We start from the raw sequence: 12,057 nt of genomic DNA on the forward strand, positions 1-12,057 counted from the left end.
CACTGTCTACTGAGTTGTCCATTCATGTTGGTGATGGCAGATGGGATGAAACAGTTGTCTCACTGGCATTGTGTTAAAGCTTTAGTTTCTTTCTTTTTCTTTTCTTTTCTTTTTTTTTTTTTTAAAGTCTTCATCTCATGATGAAAAGTAATATAGGAACATAAATCATGAAGCTACTTAATCTTTCTTTGTGACCTGAAAGTTTGAGTATTACCATGCCTGAAGGAGGAAATAAAACAGAAGCTTAATTTTTAGTATGTATAGGTATTATTTTGAATGATCCCATATCCCCCAGAAAACCCCAAACCAAGTGATATACTCTTTCTCATGATTTTTCAAAGTTGTGACTGTTTGAAAGAAAAATTTTCAAAATTAAAGAATGAAAATTTAGAGGAAAACCATAAGACTTTGTATCTGGGTTTGGATCATATGTTCTGAACCCCACTGCAACTTGTCCACTTATCCAAAAGCTTCATGTATGTAGTTAAGAGTTTGAAGCACAGTAAAATAATTGGTCATGAGACACATGCCAAATGTAAGAATCATAAGTGACATTCTTGACCATTTTCCTGGCCTGTGAAGTCCCCTATCACTTGTCATGCCTTCTGTGTGAAATAAACAGCTGTGGATCAGAAACAGGTGTCAAAATGGGTTATTTAAGCTGTTCTATATCATAATTTATGAGTAATTCTACCATCCTCATAATATTATTTATCATTTCATTGATTAGAGTATATTAGTTTTATGAAACCTTGTATCACTTTAGTTATTTTTCATCAGAAAAGCACCTCATGTATCATCCACCTTTTGCAGTTGTTACATTTAAGCATCATCAGCAGAGCAAAAAACAATTTTTATGTGGCTACTGTGGAGCTACTCATGTGCCATGACAAGAAAAACATCTGGTTAGCTCATCTATGTCTATGTCTTTATCTTTATTTCCCTCTCCTCAATCCATTTGATTTAGCCCAAGGCTTTTTTGCACTGATGATATTCCTCCTTGCTATTGTTGAGTAAGGGTCAGTGATTTAGAGCTGGAAGACAAAGAGACTGTCTGATAAGAGTTCACATAATATAGAAGGGAATGTTCATTTTCAGTTCATTGGGGCTAACTATGGTCTCATTAATTAACAGTTCAGTTATCAATGGTGAATGTATCTCAGTAAAGAGAGCAAGAACATAGTTTGCTGTTTCTTTCACCTAGGAAAAATTGCACGTAGGAAATTAATTTGGTGGAGATGCTGGAAGAGAGAGATGAGCTGTGGTTAGCTAGCTTTAACTTTTATTCCCTCAGCAGAGAGTCTCAATTTTCTGCATTGTACCCTACAACCCCCTTTCCTTGACCCTTCTTATGAGACCCGATGAGATGGTTCTTTTCACTGTTTTCTGTTCTGACCAATAGGCGGGCTCACTAATGGCAGTGGAAGATACAATCTCTGCGGCTCCTGGAGCCGAAGCTAAGTACCGGAGCGGCAAGCAGTGCATCTAGCCTGTTTAGCCCCTAGTAGTGCCCTGTTTCCCTTCTTCACGCATTCGCTATGGCTTGTCAGATGTCCATGCCCTCAGGCCGGAGCAGACTTTTAGAGGACTTCCGTAATAACCGCTACCCCAACTTACAGCTGCGTGAGATTGCGGGACACATCATGGAATTTTCCCAAGACCAGCATGGGTCCAGGTAAAGATTTTAAATAGTTGAAACTGAGTGTTCTGGATAAGACTTTGTAACTTTTATATTTTCCATATATAGTTATATTGTCAAGGTGATTATCAAAACTACTGAAATTTTCCCAGACTTATCATATTCACATATACATATACATTATATATACATATACATATACATACATATATATATATATATATATATAAAATTTGCTTGGGGGGAGTAGGCTTTCTGCTGAGGACAGTCAGTGCAAAGCTGATGAAAAGGAACTATCATAGAAGTGCTTTTTATTTTAGGTTATTTTGCTTATTTTTTAGATGAAGAGAGAGGCCTCAGTGATTGAAGCAATCTTTCAGTGACCACAGTTTAATGTAATTGAAGATAGGTCAAATAATGCACATATAGCGTGTCCTATAAACATTTTAAAAACTTGGATCTCCAACCACATCAGGGCACAGATATTTTTAGATGGTTACAGATAAAACAACTTTCTAATTTTACTATTTTTTTCCTCCCTTCATAATTTTGTGTTTTAGTGATGGCAATGTCTGAGATGAGGGCCCAAGGGTAGTACCAATTTAATTTTTTCTTTTTTGTAGAATAATAACTTGCAATACCTTGTGTTCCAAATTTTTCTTTCCCTTTCCCCATTCCCTCCCCTAGATAGCTAGTCATCCAATATATGCTAAACTTGTGCAATTCTACTAAACATATTTCCACATTTATAATGCTATGCAAAAAAAATCAGATCAAAAATGAAAAAAGTAAGAAAGGAAAAACAAGTGAGCAAATAATCACAAAAAGATGAAAATACTATATTTTGATCCACATTCAGTTCCCACAATCCTCTCTCTAGATGCAGATTGCTCTGTCCATCACAAGTCTATTAGAATTGGCCTGAATCATTTCACTGCTGGAAAAAAAACAAGTGGCAGGACCAGTTTTAAAAGGATTAAATAAGTTTGGATTTCTTGTTATTCTTGTCACTTGGTCCTTCAGTATTTTTATGATATTGACAGAGACAAAAATACTTTGATGATATGGACAAATAACAAGCTTGGCATTTTTTTCCCTTCAGTCTTTGCTTGATCTGGTTCAATAAGAGACAAAGCTGCTCCCACTTCCTCAGAATTTTGTCTTTTTGTCTATTTTTTAAAGATAAAATTTTTGTAGTTCCTAGGGGAGATGTTTTTGAATGCTCTAGTCTCATTTCCATGTGTGGGGAAGTCAGGACCTGTTTTCTTTATTCCCAGGAGCAGCCCGTATTTAAAAAGAAGTTATTACAGTCATTTCTATTAAATCTTCTTTTAATTGATTTCTGCTATATTTTATGATAGCTTATAACTTTAAGTGTGAAACTAAGCATAAATACAGTGTCATGGGGCTCCAGAATATTTCTTGGGGCTTGTTTTTGGAAAAAGCAACATTGTCAAATGTGTGCCCTGCTTTAAGAAAACAATTAATGGAAAGCAAGAGCTTTTTTCTTTTTTTTTTGAAGAAACAAACAAACCCTCACCAACAGAAAAACCAATCCCTGATAAGTTATGTAGTGATTATTTATTGACTTTACAAAACCTTTTTTTTTAAAACACACTAAGGGCTCTTTTTAATTCTTTTTAGAACCTTAACCCTTCCTAATACAATTCAAACATTACCTAGATTTCAGCCATACTTCAACCCATTTCTTACATAGTATAAACCTGAATCTTCTTATCTATTTGAAATGATCTCATTGTTTTTATCCATTCATTTTCAGATTCATTCAGTTAAAGCTGGAACGCGCTACACCAGCTGAACGCCAACTCGTCTTCAATGAAATTCTACAGGCTGCTTACCAGCTAATGGTTGATGTGTTTGGAAACTATGTAATTCAGAAATTCTTTGAAGTAAGTAAGATCACTCTTTGCATAGTAGTGTTTGTTGTTCTAAGTACTCTGATGACAGAAAAAGATCTTCTTGATGAATTTTTTCGTGATATGTTTCATTTTGATTTACCTTTTCTGTCCCTTCCACACCTCCCTTTAATGAGTCTATTGTCATAAAGTTAGGTGTTTCTCTTCTATATTGTTAAATTGCTTACAGAGATGATAAATACCCAGCTACCTTTTTTAAACATAGAAGAGGTTGCCTTTAGAAATGGGCAGGAAGTAGTCATAAAAATATTCCAAATCACTGTTAATCAGAGAAATATAAGTTAAAACAAATCTGGAGTATTGCTTCATACTCATCTGATTTATGCTGGGGTTTCTGTGGGAAAAACCGGTACACTGATAAACTGTTGGTGAAGATATGAACTGGCTCAACTATTGTAAAGAATAATTGGAAAAGAACTATAAAACTTAGTGTACCTGTTGACTCAGCAATACCACTAGTAGTTCTGTATACTTGGGATATGAAAGAAAAAGAACAAGCCACATATTCAAAAATATTTATAGCAGCTCTTTTTGTGGTAGGGAAAATCAAGGGGATGTCCATCAATTAAGGAATGGCTGAACCTAGTTACAGTATAAATAAAATGATACACAAAGTAAGTAGAACCAGGAGACATATTTACACAGTATTAGCAATATTGTAAAGATAATTAAACTGTAATTGACTTAGTAACTCCTCATCAACACATGATATACCACAGTTCCAAAGAACTCATACAGTACAATGGGTACCATATTTCTTGCTTTCTCAGTGGGTGGAGGATGGCGTGGAGGGAGGGGAAAAAATGAAAATGAAATAACCACATTTCCCATGTGAAGGAAGAAAGAATCATTAACAGAAGAATCACTCTTCTGAAAGTGCTCTTTAGACATTTTCCCCATAAGTCCAGCTAATGCCTTCTGAACAGGTTGAGGTATGTTTTGTTTTAAAAGGGTCCTAAGGATGCTGATTTCCTAACCTTTCTCAAAGGAACCAATTCGAGTATTTAATCCAGGTAATTATTCACCAAAGGAAATCCATCCAACTTTTTAAAGTCTCAGTTTCCTTATCTGTAAAGTGAGGATAATATTATTTTTCATAGTTGCCAAAGGACTATCCAGTTAACCAGAAAAGAGGAGATTCAGAACCTCAGTTCAGTTCAATGTGAGACACTAATTGCTATGATTTGGGATGTATGAAGTGTGTGATGTGATCTTTCCCATGAGAAACTTAGTCTAAAATATAATTTAAGAGATAAAGTAAATCCATGATAAAGTTAGTAGTGCCAATAAGTGGGACAAAAAGATGTTGTGGAACTGGAGAAAAGATCATTGTTGTCAAGCTTGTCTGCAGTGGTCTAGGATTCATCATTTTTGTTTTTGGTGGGGTTTTGTTCTACACTTTATTTCATTTTAAATCATACAATCACCTTCCTTTTTTTTTTTAAATCAAGTAAAGGCGCGAATTTGTATTTTATTTTTGAGTGTTTTACGCTCATTTTAAATGGGAAGGTTTGGATGAGTTGAGAGCTCTGTTTCATCAAAGTATTTTGTCTTTTGGGTAATTCACACCTTGTCATTGTCCTTTACTGCTGAATCCCATGCTCTCTGATTGGAGGTTAGTGAGCATCTTTCTGAAACTCCTTCTAAGAAGGGCCCAGACCAGCCATCTCTCCTCCCGCCTCGTCTTCCGTCTTCTGGACTTCTCTTTCATGCTTCTTTCAGTCTTCATTCAGGGCAGAGACTGCCTTTTGCCCTATTTGTATCCCCATCACTAAGCATGGTGCCTGGTACACATAATGCTCTGTAGGGTACTTAAATATACGTTGGACTGATTATTTACTTGAAATTAACAAAACTAGAAAAGTAAGATTTAACAAGTCAGAGATGTAAAGGTTCCATCCCTTCCATCCTTAACTAATAATCTTTGACTAAGGGAGAATAGATGTGACCATTAAAGAGGCTTATCCTTCTGAATGTGCTACAGTATAAGAGCCAAACTTAGGAAGGATCTGAGCTTAAAAGCCAACTTCCTGGTTTAATTAGTTGTAGGATTATGGGAAATTCACTCTTTCTTCACTTATAAAATGGAGTTACTAATACTTCTAATAGAGAAGCTTTGAGTTCAGCTAGGAGTTCAGCTTTGGAGGAATCCAGTCTTCATCTAAACACAAGCTGGCTTTGTGACTATTTGTAAGTCTCTTCTCAGTCCCCCAAATAACCGTCAAAAATGATTAAGTTTATAAGTAAGTTGCAGGTTATCTTGGTGCAGAGAGTTTTCACTCTTGGAGTTCCTAAAGAATCCCGAAGATATTTACCTCAAAGCTTGTCAGAGACCAGATTAAATAATATGTTGTAAACATGTAAGCATTTTAGGGGTATATAAACGTCCACGATGGTGATGACAGTGACTTTTTCTAAAAATGTGAAATTAGGTTCTTTGGTTTAAAAAGCCATCTCTTTTAGTTCCTTGCCTCAACTAAATCCCCTTAAATTAGTTATTTTAATATTGTTATTATATTTTATCATATTTAATTAATATTTTAATAAAACTTAAAGAGAGAATGAACTTATAAGAAGTCCATACTTCTGGACTGGGTTTTTTGTTATTATTTTCTTTTTGAGCTTTGTTTCAGCAGAAACAAACAACCCTGGTTCTTGTAATTGTTTTCTAGTTTGGCAGCCTTGAACAGAAGCTGGCTTTGGCAGAAAGGATCCGAGGGCACGTCTTGTCCTTGGCTCTGCAGATGTATGGCTGTCGGGTCATCCAGAAAGCCCTTGAGTTTATTCCCCCAGACCAGCAGGTAATTGTAAGTTTCCACTTTAACTTTTTTCTTGATGTTTGATGTTCCAATGTGTAATTTCATAATCAACTGTGTGAATTCGTCTCCTTCCATCTTCTTTCACTCTTTTTGTTTCACATCTGTGGATGTTGGCACAAAGTATTTTAATAAGTTTTAAATCACCTCCTGTGCTTTGAGCATTTTACTCAATCTACCTAGATCTTAGTTCCTCATCTTTAAAATTTGAGGATTGAACAGAGGAACTCTGAAGTCTAGTTCAGTTTTAGATGTGTGAGCTAGAAATCAACATAAATCTGTTCAATACAGATGGTTTTATTAGTTGGCAGTTCCTTTTAAGTGGTGGAATTTCAGGAGATTTTCATAATATCCTTCTTATGTTGAGCTATCCTTAATCCTAAGCATCGGAACTTGCAAATTTAATTTCTTAAATTTCAGTGAAATTTAGTAAGCATTTATTTAACTATTTAATCACAAAGAATTATGCTAATTGCTGAGATTATAAAATTAAAAATGAAATCTAATCTCTCTTCACTTTTCAACTTCCCTTAGTTTCTGATGTTAGAACTCATTAAACTCATTAAAATTTTCCAGGTACACATACATACATACATATATACATATACATATGATTTTTTTTTTTTTTTTTTTTTTTTTTAAAGGCCTGTCTTCTGGTTCTGGTTGCCTCCCTCTGGGTATTGCCAGGAGAAATTTTGCATTACTGTGTTATTGCTAGGAATACTTCCAGGGATACCCCAGCTTTTTGTTCTATAGTTGGAGCGTCTTACAGTCATTTTTACCTTCCTTGTTCTCAGACCATTAAGGGAGAAATTTAAAGATATTTACTACCTTTAAGCTTGAATGGTGGGGAGGGAAGCATTCAGCAGTGTAGAAAGAAGATTGGAATTGGAATCAGAAGACTGAGGTTTGAGACCCTTCATTACCATTGGTTAGCTGTAAAACTCCTGGCAGGTTCTTTCCAAGGTTAGACCTCTTGTTTTCTCACGTGTATAAGAGGATTAATCATTAATATTTAAGCTGCCATATTAAATTAAGTAATATTATTTTAACTTGTAAAGCATTTCATCATCATACTTCTGTCACTGTTTTTTGTGACTGATTTGCAGTGATTTGTAGTGTTTCATATCTGATGTTGTAATGTTTTTGTTTATTTTGATTCCATTGTTTATCAGTGTTTGTCTGTGTTATACTGTGTCGCTGTTTTCCAGCTGTGATTCTGGTGGTGCTTTCTTTCTCTTTCTCTCCAATAGAATGAGATGGTACGGGAGTTAGATGGCCATGTCCTGAAATGTGTAAAGGACCAGAATGGTAATCATGTGGTTCAGAAGTGTATCGAATGTGTGCAACCTCAGTCCCTCCAGTTTATCATTGATGCATTTAAGGGACAGGTAAGTGACAAAAGAGAAATCATTGAAGCCCTGAGACTTAATTGTTTTTTTTGTTACACATGAGATAGAAAGTGGGGATTCCAACAAATATTCTCTTAAAATTTATTTTATTTAAAAAAAACAATAAGAATTAAAAAAAAAAAACAGAAAATACAAAAGAAAACATTGTCATGTATCCAACAGAAGAATATTAGGAAGGATTCAAAATATATAACAACAAATTGCCAGTTCAAGAAATTATATATTAGTAAAAAAAAAAAATTATATCCATAAGTGTGCATGTTTTTCTTTTTCTCTCTTTTTTTTTTTTTTTTTTTTACTTTCTTGTAAATTGTTCTTTTGTTCTCTGCTGCTCACCTTTTTTTATTTTCTTTTTTCCACCCTTTCATCCCCTCCATCCCACCAAGCAGGTTATAGTTAAGAAAGGATATAGTTATGTATGTATATGTATATGTACGTACACACACACACACACACACACACACACACACACACACCCACCACAAATCTTTTCTATGCCTATTGGTTCTTTGTTTATTTCTGCTCCTTAATTTGCCTTGCTATTAATTAACCTCCCCCACCCATGGATCCCTCCCTAGTCGTCTTCCCTCACCCTTTGCTTCCCCATCTATCCATCCCTTCCCCCTTATTTCTTTATGATTTTGGAGGATACTAAACCCTTCATGGTATATATATACAATGTTGCCTGTTTAACCAATTCCTGATATGAGTAGGTTTTCAGAATTACAAGACCTCCTCACCTATCTAATGCCCCTTTGTCTGTTTCCTCTATGCCTTATATGTATCACATGATCTTTTCTTAAGATCTGTCCTATTGTTGTCAATTTTAAACCTATGACATACATTTCCGTGCAAAAAATCAAACATTTTGTTCATGTTGAGTTCCTTGAAACTGATCTTGACTTTTACATGTTAAATCTTCTATTAAGTTCAGCTTTGATTGAGGAAAAGCCCTGAAAATCTGTAAGTTCCTTGAATGTCCTTTTTCCCCCCTTATTCATTATTCTAGATAATTTTGCTGGATATCATATTTTTGGCCTCCGGTCTAGTCTTTTGATTGTTGGTAGATGTGATTTCAGGACCTTTTGGAGTCTTGTACAATTCTAATTGCAACTCCAGCACATTTGAATTGTTTTTTCCTTTTCACTTGCAAAATTTTCTCTTTGATCTTGAGGATTTGACATTTGGTAATATTGTTCCACTGTGTTTTCCACAAAGGATCTCATTGAGGTGCTAATCAGTCAATTTTTTTCTATTTCTTCTTTCCCCTTATGTTCTATCACTTTTTCTTGGATTATTCTTGTATTATTCTGATCTTTTTTTGGTCATAACTTTCAGGCAGTCTAATTATTCTTATAAATCTCTTCTTGATTTATTCTCCTGATCTGTTGTTTTTCTGATGTTTCACATTCTGTTCAATTTTTTCATTCTTTATGTTCTGTTTTGTAATTTCTTGGTCTCTCATAGCTTTACTACTTCCCCCTTGCCCAATTTTAATTGTCAAAAAGTTATTTTTGATCCTTTAAACTTTGTATCCCTTTTTTAAGTTGGTCAGCTTTTTTTTCCATTATCTTCTTTTTCTTGGATGTCATTTATTTATTTATGTTTAGTTTTTCCTCAATGTCTCTCATATGATTTTTAAATTCTTTTTTGAGTTCTATAAATTCTGGTAGGGAGCCATTTCAATTTACTCTTTGTGATAGAAACTCTTTTTACTTCAATGTCCTCCTCTGAAGAGGAACCCTAGTCTTCCCTGTTCCCATAGTAAGTTTCTGTGGTGGGTTCTTTATTCTTTGCAGGGTCATTTATTTTTATTATTATTATTATTTTTAAATAAGAGGCATTAGTATAAGCTTCTCTAATTCTGGGGTGGGGGAATGGTGCCTCTAGCTTCACCTCAGCTCTCCCCTCTGACCTGGCACTCCAAACCAAGAGCTTCCTTCTCCCCTAGGGGCTGTTCTTCCAGCACAGCTGGGCCTAGTTACTAGTCCCTAAATAGAGGAATTTGGCTCAGTCTTCACTGACTCCACAGTCTTAGGTGAACGTTTCTGCTGAGGATTCAACCTCACCCAGCTAGCCTGGAGGTATTTGCACTTCTCATGGAGTCTGTCTTCTGATCTTCTGCAGTTCTACTAATCCTTCTTGGATTTTTCTCCCTGCCCTGAGGCACAAATTTATTCTATTTGGGGGGATTTTGCAATCTGAGCAACTAATAAGGAAATATCCAAACTTGCTCTGGATTGCCTTAGAACCTGGGATGAAAATGAATCAAGAAAAACGAGATAACAGCAGGAAGAGAGATGTGATTAGGGGATCTCCCAAAGACAAGTTTTACATATACTTTAACATATGTAACATGTATTGGTCAACCTGCCATGTGGGGGAGGGGGAAAGGAGGGGAAAACTATCTTCCCAGAATCCTCTCTCCTGACAAAATATTTTAATATACTTGAAAGCATAGTATGTTGCAACCCTCTAATGTGTGATACTGTGGATAGTCTTCTGGGCTTAGTTAAGGAGGATCTGAGTTCAAATTTAGCTTCAGATTTTAGCTGTGTGACCCAAGGCAGGTCATTTTAAAATCTCTTTTTTCACCTCTAAATTGAAGATAATAATAGAATCTACTTTGCAGAATTGTTGTGAGTTTCAAATGAAATAAAGTGCTTAGCACAGAATATTTGTTATATAAATGTTAGTAATTGTTATTACAGTGACCTTATGGTCATTAAATTGCTTTTTCAGACAAATATGATTCTTTGTCATTCACATTTTTAAAATAATTATTTGAAATTATACTTATATGCCCAAAAAATGGTACCATGAAACTAACATCTGTATAATTATATGGAAACAGCCCAACAGTTAATATTTTTTAAAATTTTGGGGAAGTCCAGTGTGTTTGTATTGATTTTTTTTTTTTTTTTTTTTTTTTTTTGAGGGGGGAAATGGGAGACGGTATCAAGTATAGTATATATATATATATATATATATATATATATAGTAACATTATATATATATATATATATATATATATATATATATATATATATATATATATATATATATATATATATATATATATAATGCTATTTCTTGCTACATGAAATTGTTTAAAATTATTTTAGAAAAATATTCTAATATTTTTATTTATGTATTTAAGCTACAATGAAATTCCTTTATCTATCTATCTATATATATATTTTTTTTAATTCATTGGGATCTGAGAGTCTAATAATATTTAAGAATTTTAAGTGGTTTAAAAAAATGTTCCAATCCAGATTGTTTGTAATGGTACAAATGAACAGAAATGAGTCCAAGTTATTACAACCGTGACAGTGGCTATGTGGAAGAGTAGAGGAGGTTACTAGGTGTTTTAAGACAATTCATAGGATTCTTCTGATTTAACTTTTTAGTGTATCGGATTTTGTGAATGCACTTGTGTCCACTTCTTCAAAAAGTGGTAACTATGATAGTTGCAGCAGAGGAAATATTCTCGTTCATGAGTTGTAATTTATTTGTTGCCATGTATGTTGAACAGGGATTAATATAGTAAATGATAAATCTTTAGGCAAAAATTCACATACACCCATGGAAGTTTTCTTTTTTGTATGTGAAGATGATTTGAACCCATATTTTTTTGTTTCACTCAGCTCTTTATTTTTCATTGCTAATCAGATCTGGATTCTACCTCTTAATGACCTCTCTCTCCACTCCCTATGAATCTTAGGAATTTCTCATTTTGACTCTTCTCACCACTATCACATTCTATCTCTTTGGCTCATTGACCTGAGTCCCTGACATTGCTGTAAAGCAGTAGCCACTTGCCATCTAACTGTGCTTCCTGGCTGCCCTTCCCTCCCCCATCCCCAAGAACATCAGAGGAAAGCCAGTTCCATGGACTGGGCTCAGCTCTAAATATCAGGATTGCATAGGCTCATACTAACTTGTCCTGTTTCTGGCCATCCTTTCTCTCCCAGCAATGAGATAAGGAATTTTCACCAATGGCTGTTCAAGATTGTAAGTCTAGGAGATCACTGTGGAGCTGGACCTGGCCTATACTTTAATTGAAACTGGAAACTTGAGGGCCCTTGACTGTTGTGCCCAAAGAGAAGAGATTGCCACTAATGCAGCTGGGTCTTCATTGTTGGAGTGAGTGGCCTGCTGGCTACTATTGAGAATCTTGTTGATCTTATGCCCATTCTCAACTCTTCTCTGACCCCAGAGTCTAAGAAGTTTCTCTTTGTGCCCCCCCC

The 12,057-nt window shown here is 34.9% G+C and overlaps 1 protein-coding gene across 1 annotated transcript in view; it reads left to right on the forward strand.

Annotated features, from left to right (window-relative positions):
- The window catches only part of PUM1 (pumilio RNA binding family member 1), a 169,998-nt gene that overhangs the window by 134,090 nt on the left and 23,851 nt on the right, over nucleotides 1-12,057 (forward strand). The window contains 8 exon segments of the mRNA XM_074305535.1: nucleotides 1,403-1,431; nucleotides 1,433-1,471; nucleotides 1,473-1,502; nucleotides 1,505-1,555; nucleotides 1,557-1,675; nucleotides 3,420-3,549; nucleotides 6,249-6,377; nucleotides 7,646-7,783. Of these exon segments, the coding sequence (XP_074161636.1) occupies nucleotides 1,403-1,431; nucleotides 1,433-1,471; nucleotides 1,473-1,502; nucleotides 1,505-1,555; nucleotides 1,557-1,675; nucleotides 3,420-3,549; nucleotides 6,249-6,377; nucleotides 7,646-7,783 (665 nt within the window).

Source organism: Sminthopsis crassicaudata, chromosome 3 (genome assembly GCF_048593235.1).
Source record: "Sminthopsis crassicaudata isolate SCR6 chromosome 3, ASM4859323v1, whole genome shotgun sequence".
Lineage (NCBI taxonomy): Eukaryota > Metazoa > Chordata > Mammalia > Dasyuromorphia > Dasyuridae > Sminthopsis > Sminthopsis crassicaudata.